A 23,611-nucleotide genomic window follows, 5' to 3' on the forward strand; every position below is an offset into this window, starting at 1 on the left:
AGTAGCTCAGGGAGACTCAGCTTTTTAAGGGCAGGTCCAGATCCTCCCCCCAGGGCTCACTGCTGGGCAGGTGCTCATTAAGAAAGAGAGGCAGACATACTATTGACTGACCAGGAAACAACTGAAGGCGGCGAAATGAAGTACAGGTAAAAGCAAAGTGCTGTTGGCAAAAAATGATCACTTCTCCTCGGGCTGTGGTGCGGTGGATGACATTTCAGTCCTGAGAGCTGGAGTGGGAGTCTCTAGGAGGAGATGGAAGTCATCCCAGGTAGAAGGTACAACAGGAGTGCCTGCAAAAAGACTTGAGTACTCACAGTGCCTTTACTGAGGTTGGCTTGGCTATTTGGGGGAGTTTGCAGCAAAGGCTGTTGAAGTTGAGGCAGTCAAGGGAGATCAGGGCCAGGTTGTGAAGGTCCTCACTGGACAGACCACCATCTGGTCTCGGAAAATGAAGCATAGGCTTGAGATTTAGATAACAATTCGCACACTATGACTGTGGACCCCTGGGACACTCAGATCCTCTGGGAGAATCTGAAAGGTCAAAACATTTTTTATCATAATAGGGATTCTCTTGTTTTCTTAGGAGTGTACAGCGGAGTTTTCTAGAGGCTGCATGATACATGATCACATCATTCCTCTGACGGCTTAGGGAATATGTGTTTTTGTATTCTTGTGTTTTCACAATCAGTTCAAATTTGTAATGTGATGAATATATACCTATGTGCATATGCATTGTCTATTATATATGTACACCTATAGACTATATTTACATATATACACATCCCCCCAAATTGAAAATTCAATTTTGAATTCTTTAGTAATTTTTGAGAATGCAAAGTGATCCTAAGACTAAAAGTTTAGAGCATTGTTAAGCTAGAGAGGTGGGAGTTGGAGTTCTGGGAAGACCCCTTAATCCGACTGATCTTCAGTGTACTGGCTTTTAAAAAATATCTTCTTCTATGGGTGTGGGAATAATAATGCCAATGTGCCTTTCCAGCATCGCCTTGCTAGGGCTGGCCACTGGTCACTTGGAAACTGTCCTGGCCCTGGTTCTACCAGCTCTTTTGGTCATAGTAGGGTGAATTTTGCTGCTTTACCACACATCTTTTTTTCTTATTAACTTGTTGGGATTTTTTAATATTTGTTTTAATCATGTGTTGTGTGGGTCCTAGTCCTGTCTCTCAGGAATGTTCCTTGAGGTGAGACCTTCTTTTCTTGGCCATTGCAGTTGCTTCTTGTGGACATGCAGTTGCAAAGATGAGCTTTGATCTTCTCCAGAGACATCCCCAGTCATTCTTGCCTCCTTGCTTTCTGAGCATTAGTCATGTATCTAGTTGTTTCCTCAAACACTTAATCTTTTACTTTTGTCTCTTCCCACGTTTGTGGCATAAGGAAAAGAGCGTGTCTTCCACTTCTTCCACGTCCACTTATTTTCTTACATCTCCTAACACTGTTCTGAGTAAAAAATAGATGCTCAATGGCTAGATTTGGTTGATTATTGCAATTTCACATTGCACATTTACCAGGCACCTGTGGCTTTTCAGTCCTGGCTCCTGCTCTTTGGATATCTGATTTGGCATCATTATTGAAAGCTTTCCCTTTTGTCTAAATTTAACGAAAACCTTCTCTTCTGCTGTCATTTCAACATGTTGCCCACATTTCATTATCATTTCATTACATTTGGACTTCAGTGGGGGGGGGGAGCTCACATAATCCTTCTGTGAAAGCGGCTTGGCACATTCCTGTGACTTCTCTTTATTCTTCTTGCCTTTTGGTTTCCTGACCTCCTAACCTAAGCAAGTGTGTTAAGCTACACAAACCCTTTTAAATGGAACTGCTTGTAGCTTGTAGCCCTCACGGCTACCAGCAGAACAAATTGGGACTAGATGAGGAATCCCTGAAATGGACTTTTTTGAAGGAATTAATCTTGAAGGCCATTTTAATAAACTATCTTTGCAGTGATTTCTTAAATGAAGCTTTTATTAAAAATCCATAAATATTAAGAAAATTCATGAAATCTAATTCTATATATCACCTAAAGTGGAATAGGTAAACTTTCTGTGTTATGACTAAGTTCTTCATTCTAATGATGTAGATTTACATGCTTTTATAAAACAGGTAATGTTTCAGTTTGCTTTGCATCTTGGACACATAGGTAGTCAAGCTAGAAATTTAAATGTTATCAAATCTTGGCAGAAATTATATTTACTATTTCTGTGAAAAATAAATAAGTTTCACATTATATGTGAAACATTTTATATATTATATAATATTATAATATTATATAATATATATTTTTTATATATACATGTACATGTAAGAAATTAAAACAATGTAGCAAAGCTCAAATAAGGAACTAAATATTGCTGAAGTTTTCATCAGCAAGTTCTAAAATCTCTGTGCATAGGCTTTTTTTTACATAAATATGGTTCTATAACTTTTTATTCAATAATATATTGGAATATTATAGTTCCTTGTGCTTAAACATAGATCTAATTCATCATTTTTGAAAGACAGTACAGTATCTCTTGTATCATAATTTACTGACCCATTTCCTTTGATGAATACTTTTTTCTCATGAAATTTTTTTTAAGATTTTTATTTTTTTAATTTTTTTCATCTTTCATACATTTGATTCATGTGAGTTATGCTTTTCCATTTTTACCCCAAATACAAATTGCAGAATCACATCAGTTATACATTCACAATGTTTACATAATGCCATATTAGTGACTGTTGTATTCTGCTGTCTTTCCTATCCCCTACTATCCCCCCTCCTCTCCCCTCCCATCTTCCCTCTCTACCTCATCTGTTGTTGAAATTTTTTGTATACATACATTCACACTCATGACTTTATCTCTGTAGCATAAATTCCTAGAATATACTTCTAGATTAAAGGATGTGCCTATTAGATAGTTTGATATACAAACTGCCTTCCAGTATTTTACCATGTTATCCAACCCCTAAGAGTATATGTAGTCATCTTTTTTGTTGCTGTTGTTGTTATATTTTTATTTATTTATTTTTCTGTGGTGCTGAGGATCGAACCCAGGCCAGTACTCCATTGATCTACAGCCCCAGCCCCATGTGGTTACCTTTTAAAGAGACTTGTCAGATTGTGGCCAGGTGGCTTCTTCCAGCAGAATTCCTGAGATCCTTGATGGGGTTCCCGTAATCTAGCATGGAATGTTTGCAGATTTGAAGACTAGACCCTCTTCATTTTGTCCAGAGTAGTGCTGTTGTTTTGAGGATTGACTCTCTCCCTGTCACAGGAAACCTGAGGCTAAATCATTCTTTAAAGAGGGGACCCATGTCCTTTGTTCTTTTTGGGAAATTGAGGTATTTGATGATCCAGATAATCCAATTGCTAGTTCCCTTGGGAATTATAAAATCTTAGGAAAGGGATGAGGCTATCCTTGAGAGATATTTACCTCTACTTATAACGCAGTATATCTGTTTAGTACTTTTATTTAAGGCAAAGTCAATAAATTTCTCTTTTGCACAGAATTGGATGAACACTAATGAAAATTTCCTCCTTTCCTGACTTATTGCTGGGCTGGAGTGACATTGCTGCAGTTAATATAGCTTTTTGCCATTGGCCAGGTTAAAGCTCTAATTGGTTCCCTATCAATCCTGAGGCTATGTGCTCTGATCACTTGATGGAAGCATAAGAAATACACTAATTTGGTTGATTACATTAAAATACACACACATGTATGTACGCACACACACACACACTTGTTTGTTCATTTATATAATGTAATTCATTTGGAAGTAACAGGCATTTACATGTTAGAATATTCAAAAGGACAAAAGATTTATGGTGAAAATGTCCTTTTATCCCCCTGTATCTACCTACTCATTTCTTTCCCTGTAAGCATCCAGTTTTATGAGTTCCATGAATGACTTTCAAGGGCTATTCCATTCCTATAAAAGTGAACATATATAATCTTTTATACATATTATTTTGAATGTCTATATAATACTCAAAAAATTCTTAATATTTAATATATATCATTTAAAGGCTTTTTACACAAATGTAACCTGGGGCTTTGTGTTTTGAATTCCTGTACTTTGACCATAGGTGGTGACAGTCAGTGGCTCCCCTTCTCTGCTAGGCCTTTGGACCTCCTTGCTGCTCTGCTCTGTGGACATGCCAAGGACACCCAACAGGGCTTTGCATTGCTGTTTCCTTCACCTGGAGCTCTTTTACTGTGGTATCTATCTTCATGGCTCATTCCTTCATCTTAGTTATCTTTCCTCCAATGATTCCTCAAGGAGGCCTTCATCAAGCCCCTAATTTTGCACTTACCCACAATGCTCTCTTCTCTTTGCACTTACCCACAATGCTGTATTTTTCTCTGTAACATTTTTCACCACCAAACTTTATATTTTAATAAGTGCTTTTTTTTTCTTTTTCTTTTCCTTTTTTTTCTTATCTGGCTGCATCTCTTCTCTCTTTCCACAAAATAAAAGGGCAAAATAGTTCATGGCTGGATCCCCAGTGCTTAGATCCAGAACCTTGAACATTACAAGTGTTCAATAAATCCAAGGAATGAATTTGAAAGAGAAAATTACAAGTTAATTGAGGAAGATGTAAAATCTAATAACAAGATTCATAAATGGAGAATGACTGCCTTAATATATTTGAATTCTTTGTGTCAGTACTCTGAGATATTATCCTTGTTCTCTTCTCCTTACTCACTGAGATTGAACTTCTGAAGATTTGATACGAAATGAAAATACAAGAAGTCGCCTGCTTTATGTGATGAGACTGTAAATAGCACTGACTAAAATAATAAAATTATAAGCAAAAATTAAATCAAACATCCCTATCGCCTGATAGTCAATAGCTTCAGCTGCTGAAATTTTGATTCCTGCTCTTTCTTAGACCTAGGACTTGAGATGCATGTAAAAGACAACTAACATGCCCATTGTTTTGGGATTCATAAGAAGACAATTAGGTGACACAGATACAGTTTCACATCTCTTGAAATTGTCTGATTAGCTGTGACAGCTTCAGTGAGAGAGACAGAAAGGACTCTGGAATTCCTAAACAGCTATTCAGTCAGGTGTGTTCCCATCAGAGCAATGATCTGCTCATGACACTTATTTGCACCAGAGTACAGTTATGAGGACACTGCCACTTCTACTCTGCTGATTGTCAGGGTCCCATCCTCACTTTCTGAGATTTAGTCTGATAAGAGACATCCAAGAATGAACTGCGAACCCATAGAGATCTAGTATTATCAAAAGGTGGTGTGTAAGTGTGTTGCCAATATTAGTACCTTAATAAAAATGGTTTGTTAAAAAAAAAAAAATCCTTACCATTCTAGAGTCAAACCACATTCTTCATCGGCCAAGTGACAACTGATGTACTCCTCTCTTGATAAACTTTGAAACCTTTTTCACCAGCATTGTTTTTCTTATATTCCAGTATTGTCATAGTTAGAGTAGATTCTGGTTAATGCTAGTCATATGTTTGTGACACAGTCAGTTTCGACATACTGTTTTCCTGCAGACAGCACCGGAAGGCAGATTGCCATAAAATGAAATCAGACTGGCTGTGCCGTGTTGTCACTGTTGATTCTGATTTCATGAGAAATTGTTAAATGAGCAGGGAAAGGTGATGGAAACTGATGAATGGTGTGCTGGGGCTCAGCCAGGTGGGCAAGAGAGAGAGTGCAAAGGAGCAAAAGTGAACATTGCTAATTTCTGATCAAATGTCTACATTAGGGAAGAGTGGTGCGGCGTATGATTCAATGGTTTGTAATGTGGATGAGGTCAGACTGTCAACAAGTAAACAAGTCTTTCCTCAGAAAACGGCTTTTTAAAAAAATGTTATTTTTGTCTCTTTGTTTCTGTTAGGAGATCTCCATCTTTTAGTGCTAAAATGCCTACCTTATAAAAAAATGCTTTTTGGATAAAATTAAGGTTCTTTGCAAACTTTAAATGTTTTTTTTTTTAAAGACACTTATTAAAAATTTTCACTTATGCTTAGAAAATTATGTTTTCATAGATTTGTCTCTAATAAATATAATCTAAATTCCTAATCAACTATGTGAGAAATTCATAAGTATGATATAATTTGAAATTTCAATGTATATCTAAAATCTGGTTTCCAAAGTTTTAATTGTCCACGTTCACTGTCATGGTTAGAAAAGGCAAGATATTTTTTCTTCAATTGATTTGGATATGCAAAGTGATATGAACCTAAATAAGAGGTCAGACAAATAAAACTTAGATAGAATAGTAATACTAGCCAAATTTTATGGCTTATTGACAGATGTGCCACACATTATGTTAAGTGATTTATAGATCTTAGTTTATTTAAACTTCAAAATAATGTTTTGAACTGGTTGCCATGATTATCACTGGCTTACAGATGAGGCCTTGTGCTTGACCTTAATCTCAAGGTTGACCAGTAGTTGGTGAGACCACTAACTGTCAGACCTAGACATCCTGGAAGAACATCCCTGTTCTCTTACCTACTGAATGTATTGCACAGACCAAGTCAAACCAGAACACAATTAGCTATCGGGAATCATAATTAAGGTGTTAGGACACTTTTGTTTGGAAAGATCCAGGTTGTCCATCCTAGAAATTATACCATAGTAATGGAAATTAAGTATTTAATGTACTTTTGATTTTTCTGAGAGATAATGTGTAGCAACAATATAATTTTAAATAATTTAAGAAATAATCTCATCAGAGTTGTAATTTCAGAAAACAAAAGGTCTAGTAGAGATCATACACTGATGATCATTTCTTTTTTTTTTTTGGCATAAACATTGGTAAATGGTGACCCCATTTTTCAATCTCTCCTCTCTTTTCTACCTCTGGAACTAGTGGGTTAGGTGAGAATCTTTTACCTGAATTATGACAGAGACTCCAAATGGTCTTTCTGAAGATCCAATTTCTCCAAACTACTGTTTATCTTCACAAAGAAACCAACAAAAAATATTCTGTACCATACTTCACTAAAATTGCTTTTAATCTTTTAGGTTAATTATAGACCTCACTGATAATCAAGGAAAGGTACAGACCCTTGCCAAGTAAAGTCAACTTTATACATTACTCAGTATTTCCTGGAACTTCATATTAGGGATTTCTAAAATCTGATCTCTAGCTTGCCTCCTTCTCTGCTATCCCACTGTCTTTATTACTCCAAATGTTTTGCGCTTGTGCTTCATTGAACTTTTCATTGTTTCTCATGCTTGGAATATTTTTTAAGCCCCCTTCTCTTTCAAACAGTCTCTTAATAACCTGGGATAGATTCTAAGCTGGAATAAAGATAGATTTTATGACATGGTACTTGCTCAGGCTGTAAAACCTGGTTATTGAAGCTCAGAAGCACTACTTAGCTGACTGCAATCTCAACATCAACATTGGTAAAATGACAATCATAATATTATTTTGCAGAGTTTTTGGTGAAAAATTTTTTTGTAAAATTTTAAAATAACCAATGTAAAGAGATAAATAAATATATATGTCTAACTCAATTCCACATCAATTATAACCTTCTGTATGAATCCTGACATACCCCTCTCACCTCCACTTCCTACATCCCCATCTCCCACTTTAGTAAGTGTATTTTTGGGTTTTCTTTTCTGTGTACCTGCAGCACCCAAGGGTGGATACCTTTACACTTGCAGCATTGCTCGGAATTGACATGTTTCTTGCTTGTGTCTCCATCTAGATCAGTAGTTATGATCTCAGCCTGCACATTGAAATAACCCAGGGAGTGCTAAAAAATAAATGGTTGCAATGTTAATCAAGACTTAAGCAGAAAAAAAAATTGTTTTCTCTAAGTCTAGCTATTGCTTTAGACAACTTCCTACCTACACATTTATGTGTTTGTTATTTTTTCTTTTTATTATTTGGGTTTCGAAAGCTATATTAGCTAGGTGGTTTTAACCAATAAATCTACTTAAAAAGGTGCCTAAATACTTAGACCTGAAATTAACTGTCTACTTGCTACTATAAAATGTCTTATTTTGGACTACTGTATATAATCCTGTTTTGCACTCCTTTTGAAATATATATGCAGATTTATATTTAACTTGTGATGTTTATTTTTAGTAAACAACAATAATTTTGTTTAGCCATAAATATATGTATATATACTGCCTTGAGAAAAAAAAATCAAGGGACTCGTGGCATAAAAAGCAATAGCTCTTGTAATTTGTTGAAATTAACTTTTTCCCAGAATAGCTGGAAGTACTATTCAGAATGCTAAATGGAAGCTGATACATAATAAAATGTTTCCTTTCATGTAGTAAATAGTGTCAGTGCACCATAACTGGTAAAATCAGCTTTCTTATCTAAATGTAAAAGATTTATAAGTTTATTTGTGGTAGGGTTTGATTTCTGGATGGCCTCTAGACACTATGCTGAGTCGTGGGTAAAGGAAGCAGATTCCTATCTTCTCCGATAAAAAGGATCATGACTTCATTACCTCAGTAGTGGCTTAGAAATTGAAATGTTATCAGCTTAACATAAAGAAAGAAAATGCATTACAAAAGTGTCTCTAACTGTTGGGGGATCTTGGTAGTGGAAATGCATTAGCTAGATATTTTTTATTGAGATAAAATATGGTTGGCTCTGGGTCTACATTTAATGCCCATACAATGTTATTTTCTCTTAGGTAATCAGCTCTGATGCGGGATCTACTGTTTCCTTCTGGATGATAGACACTGGGCAGAAAATCAAACAGTTTACTGGTTGCCATGGCAATGCAGAAATCAGCACTATGGCCCTCGATGCAAATGAGACACGGCTTTTGACTGGCAGCACAGATGGTACTGTAAAGGTGCGAACCCAAGGATGCTTTTTCTATCCAGATATGAGAAGGCTAAAATTCTGTGAGAGGAGATGCAGCTACAGATTCACTCGTTTTTGCCTTTTTGGCCCTGCAAGAAGAACCATGGGACAAGATGAGAGCTAAATAACTTAAACTATCTCACAGAAAAGCTGCTAGGAAAATAAACCTCTGTGGAAAAATGAATAAATGACTTTTCTGAATAAATTATTTAGAATAAAGACACAACTTGGCTTGCTTATTTCAGAAAGCCTTTTTCAGTGTACTGGATAAGGGACTACTTTGGGGAATAAGAGACCTGAATAATTTTCACATGCTTCAGCTAATGTCTCCAGGCTTCTTTTTCCTAAGTTTATAAAATAAGAAATTAGGGCAACTTAAGTAAACTTTTAAAAATGGCATAGATGCAGATTTTTCAGAAAATAAATATATAAAGTGATTCTACTTAATAATTTACATTTTTGTTTTATAAAAAAGGGAGACTAGAAAAGGATAGTAGAAAAAAAAATTGTCATCTCATTTAGTATCCATCCTAAACTGATACTATCTTATTGCTTACAATTTTCTTATTTGTAACTACTATTCGTTTATTTTGGGAGGAAGGTGATATTTTACTTTGCAAAATGTTCTTAGTTTTGTGCAAAGCTGGATGCTTGCTATGTGAAATCATGCCCATCAGTGACTCTTCTCTGCTTTCTTCAGCACAGAGAATCATGTTGGTTGAGTGGAGATGGCTTGTCACACTTAGAGGAAACAGAAGGCAGTTTCTTGAATAAATACTGAATGGTCCTCAAACCATAATAACTGGGGTCAGAAAGATTGTAGACCCCCTCCCATGGCAGTCTATGAAAGGGATGCCAAGATAGGTGTGTGACACATTCAGATAAGCTGTTGGCAGGGTCACTAGAGCCTGTTGGATATGTAGCTAGAATATCCCGGGATTAGGGAATGAGTACTCACGGGGATTCCAGGCTGGCAACCATTACTATGAGGGAGTTGCTATGGTGGCTTCAGGGGGAGAATCTCTAGAAAATCAGCAGAACTTGGTTCTGGAAAGGATAAAGGAATAAGCATGAACTGGGAACTTGGGTTTAAGGAAAGACAACAAGATTGCAGGAGATGGTAAGATGTACAATGGTACCAAACAATCCCAATCCCAATAACTTAGGTGAAATAAAACAGAAATAAATGGAACTGGAGTGTTAGGTTGTGGTGTAGGCAAAATGGACTCAGCAATTTCTCATGTTCCAGTCCTGTGGTATGAGATTGAACTCAATAAGGATGCAAGTAGATTAGGTCCCATATACCCTTATCTTGGAAAGTAACTGACTATTGTCTAGGGTAAGGCAGAACTTGTAGATGCAGATAAAATTATCCCAGATAATTAGTAGGACCTGGGACATACAGATCTTTGCAATAATTACTTGTGTGAATTATTTTAGTCATGTTTAGAGAAAAAGAGAATAACATGGGTAAAGAGTATGTATGCCTCTCAATTCTCTGCAGAAGCCTTGACATCTTAGAGATTAATGTGAATTTAGTAATATAATCACTGCTTTTGAAGATACATTTATCCTTATCACCATAGCAAAACAGAGTTCTTAAATCTGGCTATCTCTGCACGGGTCATAAAAATCAGGGTTAAGCTGGTCTGGCCGAATTCTATGAAGAAACAAGAGTCAATGACATTTTCTAATCCCATTTTTAATTTAGAATATAAAAAAACTCAGTACCTATGTAATCAAAGATATAAAATTAATGTCCTATATATCATAGTTTTGAAGGAACTGTTTTTTAAGTTAATTAATATGTTAAGTAATTAATTAAATGTATGTACAATATTTTATTTTTAAATATAGAAGAGATGTGTAATGGAAAGAAAGTCTTTTTTCTCCTTCTTATTCCCAGCTCCTTTCCCGAGGCTACCACTGTTATTGGTTTCTTGTGCATTTTTCTGGCCTATGAACACTGTTTCTTAATGATAACCTACAATGCACACTGTTCTGCATTTTGCATTTTTCTGTCTTGGACACTTGTTAATATAAATGTGTAGAATAATAATGTTAACTGATTTTCACTGTATGCTTACTATGAATGAGGCATGGTTGCAAGTATTTCATAAGCACACACACACAACTGTAATTGTTATTGTTATTGACATCTTAGAGGTTAATGTGAATTTAGTAATGTAATCACCTATATATTAGAAATCATTGTTTTTATCCCAATTTTACAGATGAAGAAACTAGAGCTCCAAGATATAAAGCAACTTACTCAAGGCACCATAACTGACTGAGTTTTGGAAGAGTCTAGAAGCAAGGAAACAATTCCTTTTTATCCTTCTTTTCTTCCTTCCTTCCTTTTTTGATGCTGGGGATGGGCCTTGCACATGAGCTCTACCACTGAGCTATACCCCCAACCTCAATCATCCTTCTTAATGGTTACAATGTATGCCAGTACATATTCCATATTCCGATCATTTAGTCACTACTGAGCAATTAGGTTGATTTAAATTTTTAGATTTTGTAAACAATGCTGCAAGACAGGTTTGAAAATATGTCATCCCACACCAATTACTGTATCTGTGGGATGATTTCTTAGAAGTTAAAATTTTTAATTAAAGCATATATGCATTTTAATTTTGAGACATACTGTCAACTTGCTCTCTTGCTTAACTGCTAGTACAGAACCCAGGGAAACACTTTATTTTATTAAGCTAATATAGATGAAAAGCTGGATAAAAAAGATGCAAAAGGCTAGGGATACAGGAAGGGGTATGGAGGATCCATGATACCCACCTCTGTGTGTATGGTGCTCTGGGCACATCTGCATGCTCAGCTACCTGCCATAGAAGCTCCCTGATCCCTGCCCTTGGATTTTTTGTTATGTGGGTATGATCAGTTACATTACAGGTCACTAGTGATCTACTGAGTTTCCAGTCCCTCTCCCTAAGAAGTATTTGGGGCTCAAAGTCCAGACCCTATAATGTTTTTGTCTTTCCTGTGACCAGCTTCCAAATGTTATGCAGGGAACCCAATCGCTGGTCATTTTGTTAGCATGCTACAGACACTCCTGTCACTCTGAGATCTCAAAGTTTTTTATTTTATTTTTTTTAACCAAAGAAGGTATAGAAGACCATATATCTTATATTGTGATCTGTGTTGGTAGGTCATCACTTTATATAGTCTTAGGGAGGAAAATCTGGGAAGACCAGAATGAATGAATATATAATATGATATAGCATATATGAGATAGTATATATTACATAGACATTACATTTCACAAATAAATATGTATACACATACACACATATATTTCACAAGGTCATAAAAGTAATAAATAGAATGGTTAAATCAAATTAGAGGATTTTCTTTAATTATTACATAGCCTTAAAACTCTAACTCAGAATGTGAATGTGAAGATTTAAAATAATTCTATTACACTGTGTTGTTTTAGTTATTGAAGATAATTTCATTTCCTGCCTCAAAGGTGGTTTTTGATTTTTCTTTGAAGGTATGGGACTTCAATGGCTATTGTCACCACACTCTAAATGTTGGGAAAGATGGAGCTGTGGATATTTCACAGATCCTGGTTCTTAAGAAGACAATACTGATAACAGGCTGGGAAAGGTATGGTATGCTTCGTGCAGCTCTGTAGGAAGGTAGAATGGGAATGTTTATATTGTAATCAAAATCTAAAAGGAGAACAACATAGAAATCTTGGCTAATTTTAAGTCATTGATGTGATGGTCGATCCAGGTGATTGAAATTCATTGGAATTGACTGAGCATTTGGTAAATAAAATATACTAAGTTCACATAGGTTGAGTAGTAATGATAAGTGTTACAGGGCTTTCTTCTGGCTTCAGGATTTTGACTTTTTCTTTAAAAATTCCAGATATGAATGAAATAGTTCTTCATGAGCTCCAAAAGTTTTCCAAATTTTAAAGTTAATAATTTTTTTCCATAGTTTTTATTGGTGCATTATAATTACACATAATGGGGCTGGGGTGGTAGCTCAGTGGTAGAGCGCTCACCTATCATGTGTGAGGCACTGGGATTCAATCCTTGGCACCACATAAAAAGGTAATAAATAAAATAAAGGTATTGTGTCCATCTACAACTAAAAAATTAAAAAAAAAATTTATACATAATGGTGAGATTTGTTATCACATAAACATACATTGCTAAAGTCAATATATAATGTATGGGTTACATTATTCTAATTGTAAAGGGCACTCCTTCTTCCCTCTCTAGTTACCTATGTTGAGTTGCAGGGCAGGACAGACTTAGCCCAGAGACTTCTGTGTTGGCCTGGTTCATATCACTGCAGAACAGGGCCTTGCATGGCCCACTTAATCTTCTTGTGGAATATTTCTTCCATTTCATTACAAGGAAAATTACTTTTATTTCCTTTTTTTTCCTGAGAGAACAAAAGGATCATAAACAGGCCTTTTTCTATGGCATTGTTTAAGCACTGGGAAAATTAAAGTGTGATATGTTTTGAAAAGATATTGTCCATAAATTCAATAGTTCACAAAATATTGCTCTAACAGGCATTTTGTCCAATGTTATTCATTGTAGAATTATGTTGTTAATGGTCTGAATCTAGGAGTAAGTCAGATTTTATACCTAGAAAACCAGCAGTGTATATTTTTTTTCTAAGGCAAATGAGCAAACTCTTAAGTAGCAAACACAGTCTCACACACTGCTTCATTTTCAGGGTATTTGGATAATAAGAAAAGAAAGTATAGTACAGATTATTCTACTTGATATTAAGAACTAGTTTAATAATCCTTACCTTTGAAGGACAGGCTTTTACACATCCCTGGGAGCAACCATGATCCATTATCAACCACTCCAACAGTCTATGGCCTAAAGACCTCTGTAATTAGGCCAAGGCAATGAATAAGTTTAATTCTCTAACACCACAGCAGGATATTTGGTGGTATCAAGCTGACCAAATTTAAATTTTGAACATAACAAAAGGACATTTAAAAACCTAATCAGTGTAAATCAAAACTAAGAGATGCTATTTAACTTTTTTGTTCTTTTAAAGTGTTTTTATTTTATTTAATTTATATACCATGCAATTTCCTTGTTGCAATGAATTTTTTTTTGATACATTGAGAGATCATTTTCTTTATTTTTGTTGCTAGCCATAGTTAGAAATTAGCATCAATAGTTTTAAAAAATTCCTTACAAGGGAAGATTTAAAAGATTATATGAGGTTAGCGAGGGCGGCTTAAAGAAAAATCTGGTGTTCTGATCCATGTTGGTGGGTCATCACTATGGTCTTAGGGTGGGGATTTGGGAAGAAGGGGGAGGAGAGTAAAAAAGACTTGTCACTCCTCCATGGTCTTCCAACTTTTCCATCTTCCTTAAGGTTGTCAGCTTTTGGATCCCTTTGTTGGAATTAAAAATTGAATCAATACATTATCACTTTTATTATTTCACTTTTATATTGGTAGACTTAAAAATTTATATTTCCTGAGTCAGAGGTGTTATGTTAGAATGGATTTTGTAGGATCTAAGACAGGATCCTTTTTACCAGGAGGCTCTTAACAAAAGAAGCAAGAGGGCAAACACTGTTTGGTGATAGTTGGGGAAATATCGACTATTAAGCCAGCTCCTTAACAGTGATTAGCGAAGAAATGACTAGAAGATTGACAGTCATCTTATTAAGCTTTCTGTAAAGCCCAGGGAGAGCCCGTTAGGTTAAGCTGTAGTTTTAACTTCAGGCTCTATCTAAATACAGAGATTGGTTTGATAATTTTGCCCAGGATGGAAAAGAAATTACATTCATTGAGTGAGGAGCCTAAAGATACCATTTAATTTATTTTTAGTGCCGTGAAGCAGTAAGCACCTTATACACATTATCTAATTTAATCCTCATCTTTATCTTAGAAGGTAGGTGATATTCTATGGATACCTTGAATATCTGTCTTCAGCTCTTATTTCTCTAAGCTCCCTTTTTTATTTGCTTGCTGGAAGTGTCTGACTGTGACTTCAAATCCAACATGATCTAAAGTGTCTTTTTTTTTGTCTTAGATTTGGAGCTTCAGTTAATGAAAAGGGATCTGGACTTATGCCTTATTCTCCCTTTCAACTTAACCTCATAAACAGTAGTCACTAAGTCTTGCCTATTATATATATATATATATTTTTTTTAGTTGTTGATAGATGTTTATTTTATTTATTTGTATGCGGTGCTGAGAATCCAACCCAGTGCCTCACGTATGCCAAGCAAGTGCACTGCCTCTGGGCCACAGCTGCAACTCCAAGTTTTACCTATCTTACATACTAAATGTTTCTTTAACTGCTCCCATGAGTACCACAGCTGTACCACTCAAAGCATCATTTCTTACTTGGATGGCTTGTACAGCTTTATAATTTGTCCTTTCCTCCAGTGACGTCCACTTCTCACTCCTTAAGTAGATTCGGTACACTTAGGCAACAATGATTTCTTTTACAATGAATTCTATCTATGTTACTCCCTTGTTTAAAACTTTTCAGAATGTCTACAAAATAAATCTAACCTCTGTCTGGCCTGGACTTATTCTTTATTCTCTAGTTCCATTTTTACACATCCTTGTGTCTATTCTAAAATTCATCAGATAAAAACCTGCTGGTCGGGTTGTTCCCATACAAAGTATCGCATTTCACATCCCTCTGCCTTTCTCTCTTCTCCTTATCAAGAAATTCCTCTTCCATTTTTTTTTCATGTGGCTGACATTTATTCCTATTTCAAGGCTTGTTAAGATACCTTCACTACCAGGATATTCCCTTTAACTTCCAAGATAAAACTATATCCTCTATGTGTCTATTTAACTTAGGGAAAAATATTATTAGATACATAATTTTATTTGTTTTTTATTGGTGAATTATAAATTATACATGATTAAAAAAAACCCAAATGATTGAGTAGGTTGGTTTTTTTCAAGCAAAGGTTATCAATTGGTTTTGTGCATATGAAAAAACACAAAAATTGTTATCTATCAGCTTAGCAAGATTTCAGATGTTTCACTTAGTATATTTTTTCCCCAATAGATATTTAAAAAACTTCATCCTGGTGGAAGACATTGAGTTAGGAACTATAGTATACAGAATATGAAAAATCATGATTCCTGATGTCAAGAGCATCACTTTCTAGAGAATCAACATGTACAAGGCAGGATATGTTAAATGTCATTGTAAAATAGTACTAAGAAAAAATGAATTAGAGATCCCATGTTGTTTATTTAGAAATACAGTCATCAGAATTTATATGTCCAAAAAAAATCTCAAAATTCAGAACTTCTAAAAATATATTTTCTATTTTTAAAGCAAAAATACTTAGAGAAAAAGTTTTAAATCAATATAAGGTCAATTAAAGATATTTCCTTGAATCCTTGGCCACATTTATGTTGTTAACATTAAATGAAAACATGATCAATTATCTTTGCATTTGTTTAAAGTAGACATGTAATATGTATACCTATAGTAAAATAAAATAAATATTTTGATTTTTTAAAGATTTTAACCTACTCTAAAATTCAGTGATTTAATACTAACAACTCATTAAAAAATATACTTAGTTTTCCTTCTTTATTTATCTCCTTTGTGTAAAGGAAAAATATCCATGTTTTCTCCCCAGCCTCTCCAAGTTATAATTGAAAATTATATATATTTATGGCCTACAAGGTTGATGTTTTGATATTTGCATACATCGTTAAATGATTAATTCAAGATAATTACTATACTCTTCATGTTAAATAAATATCATATATTTGTGAGGGAAATCTTTGCTCATAAATATTTTAAACTCCTTAAAAATTTAGATATATGAAAACACTAAAAAGAGAATTTCTGATGTAACTTAAAATTTAAAATTATTCTGAAAATATTATTGGTAATAACATCCTTCTTAGAGTTCTGTAAATAATAAGTGCTCAAAAAATAGGTATTGATATAGCTATTTATCAAGCCTCTGTCTTGACAATAATCAGACTGTGTATGCAGTTTTCATACATGATGTCAGGAATTAAAGTAGTTCATTACAGGTTTAATTTGATTAAAAGTGTTTTCTAAGGTAAATGACATTAAAGATTTGAAGTTACCTAGGAATAAAATTTAACTTATTCATTACAAGATATTAAATTCTTAATAATTGCCTTACTAAGAAACTATAATCCCATATGACTCAATTAATTTCTATTATTAGGCTAAGAATCAGAATGGAAAGTTCCAAAGTTGTAACTTATTCTACATTAGCCATGCTGGAGCTAAGGAGAGAGAAAGTATGTTTGAAATTCACAAATAATCCTTTAATCAAATTTTGTGATCATTCCAGTGTCCAAAATTTGATTCCACACATTTTAGGAAGAAGAAAATAGGAAAGGAATCCAGATGAATTGATTCATGAGGAATTTATTCTGTGTCCTTTGAAATATTCTTTAAGCCTAAAAAGCTATGTATCAAAAGATAGCTATTAACAAGACTTATGATAATTGTACTAATAACACATGAACAATTAACCTCCAAAGAAAGAAACAATTGATTACATTCTTGTGAACTCTTAATTACTACATGGTTAGGATTCAGTCTAAACATTATTTTCAGAGCTAGGAGTATAGCTCAGTGGTAGAGTGGGTGCTTAGCATGCTCAAGGCTCCGGGTTCAATCCCAAGCACTCTCACACACACACCAAAAAAAAAGTTATTTTCTTAACTTTTCATCCTAGAAAAAAGTTTGTTTGTTTGTTTTAATCATTTCTTCTTCTTCTTTGCACTTGACAGGAAAACTAATTTTATTCTCACAGAATTGTCCATCATGTCAGAATTCTGAATTAGATTATGCATTCCTCTTCATAAGATGATGAAATGGCTCTGTAGGAATGCTCTCAGGATTTCAGATGTGAGGTGTGTGAGGGAGCTGGTAAACTCCTCATACCAAAGGGAACAAGACTCTCAGACTCTGAAAATGGCCTAAAAATTGGCTCATTCTGAACTTTAATTTTACTCTTGGCAAAAGTACAAATTGTAAAAAAAAATTGTCTTAGAAATGGAAAAAATGAGAACCACAGTGTGGATTCTTAAGGTATTTTCAGGACAACTGTCATTTCAAATCAAAGTTTCAGGTTAGGCTTTAAGGGAGAGGCGTCAGGTAATTAGTTTTTCAGCATCTTGACACATAAGGTCAAATACCAGAAGGGCTACTTTTTACACCATCACATGAAATGCGTTTTGTTCCTTTGGGGGTGTTTCCTGAATATATTTAGTATAGATCTTTAATATGACTCTCTTGGTAAAAAGACATTTGACTCTGAATTCTGGCCTAGAGATAAAGGTGCAGGATTGAAATCTTTCGTCTCATTCGCACCCCACACTCTCCATCCTCAAAGGAAACTCTTCTCAGCCAAACTTACCAGTAGCTATTCTAGGATACCCTATTAAAGTGTAATTTTACTTAAAATCATCTTAGCTATAATATCTGATCAAATCTTAACAATATTATTCAAGTAATATTAATATTAAAATTGTTAATTAATTTAAAAAATAGAAAATATTTTTTATATTGATACAGGCTGAGAGACCCAAGGGAGAGTCTTGAGATAGGGTAGTCAGGAAAGTGTTACCTGAGGATGTGACATTTAAGCAGATAATTTTTCCTTTCTCCTTTGTCAGATATTTATTGAACACTCCACATATGTGAATCACTATCTTGGCTACTGTGGTTTACAGAATAAAACAAAATCCCAATTTCTAAGAACTTACAATCTATCATCTAGTTGAAATAATGTAAGAGTAAATATTGTAAGTGAAATGTGAATGATGTAAGAGGTCAGAAAAAGAACTTTTTCTTTAAATATTAGTTATTACAGAAGAATACTAGAGTAAGATAGGACTTATAGAATAGTGTGTGGATGGGTAGATGTGGGATCTATGTGGATGAAAATCCACAGGGGGATAGAAGAGTATACCATGAGTAAAAACACAGTACCAGAAACATAAAGGGTGCTTAGAGAACAATAATATGGTTTGGGGGGCTGGGGTTGTAGCCCAGTGGTAGATCATTTGCCTTGCAAGTGTGAGGCACTGGGTTTGATCCTCAGTACCACACAAAAATAAATGAATAAAATAAAGTTATTGTGTCTATCTATAACTAAAAAAAAATAAATTAATTAATTAAAAAATATGGTTTGGGTTGTCAAGAAACTGTACTGCAGAAATTTAGCCCCTAAATACCCCAACAGTTCAAAGCATCTCTTGAAAGAAGGAAATTGATTTGAATTTGACTTCTGTATTAAAAATGTAGACAAACTTTGGATTTTATTGTATTATTTAATCTATCTTTTTAAAAAATGGAAACGATATTTTCTACAACACTGTATGAGACACAATTATGCCATATTTACCCTATGGCTTCTAGGGTCACTGCCAAGTAGTTAGTTGGATATTCACATATAATGTTGAAAAGGAAGAACAGAAGAACAGATAATTCTAAAGAAGTAGAGAGGACCTATATATTATTGGATCTTGAAAAACAGGTCCACGTTTGAATTTTGTCATGTAGGAAATGAAAAACTAGTAAATATTCTTAAACAAGGCAATTAGCCTCATTTTTCCTTTACCTAGACTGCTTTCCTCTTTAAAGTCCTGCACATCTTTTATGGTCCATTTTAAATATCAGGCCTTAACTAGGCCCTTTGTGACTTGTACTCAGGAATCTCAAGTCAGTTGATTAGTATTTCCTTACTACTTACCACCTTTCACATTGCATTTTAGTTAAGTTTATGCTCACAGCTTATTATGGTTTGGATATGAGGTGTGCCCTGAAAGGTCATGCATGAGACAACGCAAGAATGTTTAAAGGTGAAATAATTATGAGAGCTATAACCTAATCAGTGGATTAATCCATTTGCTAATGGATTAATCCATTTCAAAGGACTGCTGTACTGGGTGGTAACTGTAGGTATGTAGGATGTGGGTGGGGGAAGTAGGTCTTTGGGTTGATGCCTTTGAAGTTTATATTTTGTCTCTGGTGCCTTAATTTCTCTCTCTGCTCCCTGGCTGCTCTAAGCTGATTAAGGGCATTTCCTCTGCCAAACACTTCTGCTATGATGATCTATCTTGCCTCAGGCCCAGAGCTATTGAAGTCCGCTGTCCATGGCCTGAACCTCTGAAACTGTGAGCAAAATAAACTCTTCTTCCTCTAAGTTGTTCTTGTCAGATATTTTGGTCACAGAGACGAAAAGCAGACTAACACACAGCTCTCAACCCGTAAGACCATTAACCGGAAATTTAACACAGGAGCAAGACATGTTTATAGAATGAATGGACCTTGAGAGCCCCAGAACTAAATGAGTAATCTAGTAGCAGGATGGAGAATATACTAGAGGAGGGCGAACTGGAAGCAGTGAAACCGGTAGGAGGCTATTGTAATTGTTCAACCGTGAAGTACTGTGCACTGGCCTAGAAAACTGTCTCTGGCAGTTTAAAATTTTAAAAACAGAAGGAATAGCTGTGTAACATATGTCAGAGGCAAATGTAAGTATTTGATTTGACTGGGGAGAGAACTACACACAGGAGGCTATAATGCTGGTTTATTTGGGAATCAGGATGGAGGGCTGATGGGGAGGGAAGATGGCAAATTTTGTTTTTTGGTGTTTTTGTAATATTGTTGGCTGATGGAAGCATTGTATGGAACTGTAAACTGGCAAATGGATATTATTCAACACCTGGCAGAAGTTATGAATGGAAATCAGCTTAAGAGCATTCATACAGAAGTGAGACTGGAACCGTGGTTGTACACAGGGTCTCTGATTAAGCCAGTTTGAACGGATAGAGAGGAGTGGAAGAAAGGCATTGAAGAATATCCATATTGAAGGGGCTAGATAAAGAAGGGACAGGGTAGCAGAGACTAAGGAATGGAAGATAAAGAGACAGGAAGAGAAGCAAGAAGTACTGAAAACAGAGGAGTTTCAAGGAGAGGGAGAAAGTTATCTCCATCCAAGGCTGAGAAGGTAACTGTTAGAGCAATCAGGAGACCTCACATTGGTGGGAAGAAAAGCACAATTCAAAAAGGTGAAGAGAGAATGATAGTGAAGACACCAATCTTAGGGTTTCCAATGTTCATTTGAGAAATGGGTGGCTCTAGAAGGAAGAAGAGGCTTAGCGTGAGCTGGCAAACAGAGCTCAGACCCAGTAGAAACAAGGTGGCACTGATGGCCCTACAATTTAATATCAACAATCTTTTCTTCCCAACTAGGAACCAGGCATTTCATTCTCTACCCATTCTAGTCTGTTCTGAAATTTGTTAGCAGTGCTCCAAGATGCTTACTATTCGTTCTATTCAAAATGTTTCTGTCCTATATCCCATTTCTTTGGAATGGTATTTTCCAAATGAGTTCCACTTTAAGATGGAGTATACTTCAAGAGAATAGATATGAAACCACCTAAGTGTGGGAAATGCTGGAGAAAATGTTAATATGTTAAATGTCCTGAGATGCTTTGATAAAAGAAACTTTATTGATTTTGCTTAAACTACCTAAGAGTATTCATAGACCTATCTTAATTTTTATTATTATTACTATAAAACTTTCACTAGTTTCATGGTACCTGTGTAGGGAAACTGTACTTTAGGGTTTTGGAAATGAATTATTAATCCAATAAGTGGATATGTTTGGCGTTAATGGTTATAAAAAAATAATTAATTCCCAGATGTTAAATATCCATAATTTACCAGAGAATTCAGTGAGAGAATCCAGAAGAAAGTCATTTGTTAGTCATTTTAATTTTGTTGTTGCTGTGACAAATACCAGAGAAAAACAGCTCAAAGTAGGATAGATTTATTTATTTATTTATTTATTAGTTGTAGGTGGACACACAATCTTTATTTCATTTTTTTTTTTAATGTGGTGCTGAGGATCCAACCTAGTGCCTCAAGTGTGCTAGGCAAGCATGCTACCACTGAGGCACCCAGCCCTAGGATAGATTTATTTTGACTTATGTTTTGAGAAGCTTCAGTCTATGTTGGCTGGTTCCATTGCTTTGGGCCTGAGATGAGGCAGATCATCATGGTGGAGAGAAGCTGCTCAGTTTATGAAAGCCAAGAAGGGATTGGGGGTAGAGAGAAAGAGAAAGAGAAAAAGAAGAGGGAGAGAAAGAGGGAGAAGGAGAGGGAGAGAGAGAGAGGGACCAGGGATAAGATATAGTCCACAATGGCATGGTCCCACTAATCTATTTCCTCATTGCTTATAGTTTCCACTACCTACCAGTAGTCCATTCAAATTACTAATCCACCAAATGGATTAACCCACAGACTTCCTGACCCAGTCACTTTCTAAAAATCCCATCTCTGAATACTGCTGCATTGGGGACCATGTCTTCAACATATATGACTTTGGGGAACATGTCAGATCTAAATCATAACAAGGGGAAAGCTAAATGTTGTAGATGACAATTGGTGATAAAATTTGGGTCAGTGTAACCATTTATTGATTTATTTTTATTTATTCACTTATTTTTGGTTCTGGGAATTAAATTCAGGGCCTTTTGTTGTGCGAGGCAAGTGTTCTGCCACTGAACTATATCACCAACCCCAATATAGTATTTTAGACTTCTCAAATCACACCACTCAAGTGGATAATGGCTACTCAGTACCTGTATCAATTTCAGATTCACAGATAAATTCTATATCCTTTTTACTAGAGCTATTACTGTGTTTCGACCCCAAAACTTCAATCGATTTTTCATCCAGCCTGAAGAATGGAAAGGTGGAATACAGCACCAAGATGACATCCTGTGTGCTGCCTTTTTACCTCCACAAACTCTTGCTACAGGTAAACGGAACCTTCACAACTGGCTGCAGGCAGTTCGGTTTGTTCTGGTTCACTTTAACAAAAAAACTTTTCTCAAGTGCAAAATGAATAGATTTCCTGAAGAAGCTGCGCTTGCCTTTAAACCATCTTTCAGTCCTTATTTCTAGGGCAATATATTAATGGTGATAAGTGTCAGCTCCTATGGTGGGCTCTTCGGCTTCTCATCCCGGCTCTGCCACTTGCCACAGCAAGATACTGTGAGAGTTACTCACACTTTAAATTATAGTTTCCTCTGGTTAATAATGATATATTTATACTATAGCTTTAAACTACAAATGGCTTGTGTCAGGGTTTATCATTGTGCTTGGCATATAAGAAGCACATCGATGACTATTAGCTTTAATTTTTATTGTCCATTTTTCAAGAGTAGCATTATAATGGTTGAGTACAAATCACACCTTGGTGGTACTCAGATGTTTCACAATGGGAACATTTTAACCCCTTGATGTAATTCAGCTCACAAAATGTACAAATCTAAGCTCTTAATACCATCCCATTGGCATACTTTGATGATGTAATATATTAAAGGGTTTGAAAACTGTTATAAAAGCAATTATAGAAACAGATGATACATTGAAATTTTTATGTCTGTATTTTGACAGCTTAATTTTTTTTTTATGGAATCTAAAATGTCATCAGGTAAGAGGAATGAAAACATGCAGGAGAAGAGCTAAAGTGTCACTCTATGAGGTTTACTGATCCACATTTAAGGTTCCATTAATATTTTTAGGACTTACCTGATTGTCCTCTGGTAGGGCTAACTCTATAGTTGAATCCACTTTATAGCTATTGAAAATCCTCACCTTTGGGGAGGGATCATATCCTGAATTGTGATGGAGACAGCGAACTCGAAAGTTGTGCGGTTGTTATTGTAAAAGTGTCATAAAATACCATTGTATTGGTGGATAGATAATCATTTTCCTTCTGTTCG

At 35.2% G+C, this 23,611-nt stretch overlaps 1 protein-coding gene and 1 non-coding gene across 2 annotated transcripts in view; one reads left to right on the plus strand and one right to left on the minus strand.

Moving 5' to 3' along the window:
• The window catches only part of Wdr49 (WD repeat domain 49), a 138,048-nt gene that overhangs the window by 63,986 nt on the left and 50,451 nt on the right, over positions 1–23,611 (plus strand). The window contains exons 8-10 of the mRNA XM_076868745.2: positions 8,648–8,812; positions 12,335–12,450; positions 22,511–22,641. Of these exons, the coding sequence (XP_076724860.2) occupies positions 8,648–8,812; positions 12,335–12,450; positions 22,511–22,641 (412 nt within the window). The remainder of the gene's footprint in view (positions 1–8,647; positions 8,813–12,334; positions 12,451–22,510; positions 22,642–23,611) is intronic.
• Positions 16,783–16,864, minus strand: LOC143409044 (small nucleolar RNA SNORD60). The gene has a single exon (XR_013092558.1). It is a non-coding gene; the product is annotated as a small nucleolar RNA SNORD60 (small nucleolar RNA).

Source organism: Callospermophilus lateralis, chromosome 10, assembly GCF_048772815.1.
Source record: "Callospermophilus lateralis isolate mCalLat2 chromosome 10, mCalLat2.hap1, whole genome shotgun sequence".
Taxonomy (NCBI): Eukaryota; Metazoa; Chordata; class Mammalia; order Rodentia; family Sciuridae; genus Callospermophilus; species Callospermophilus lateralis.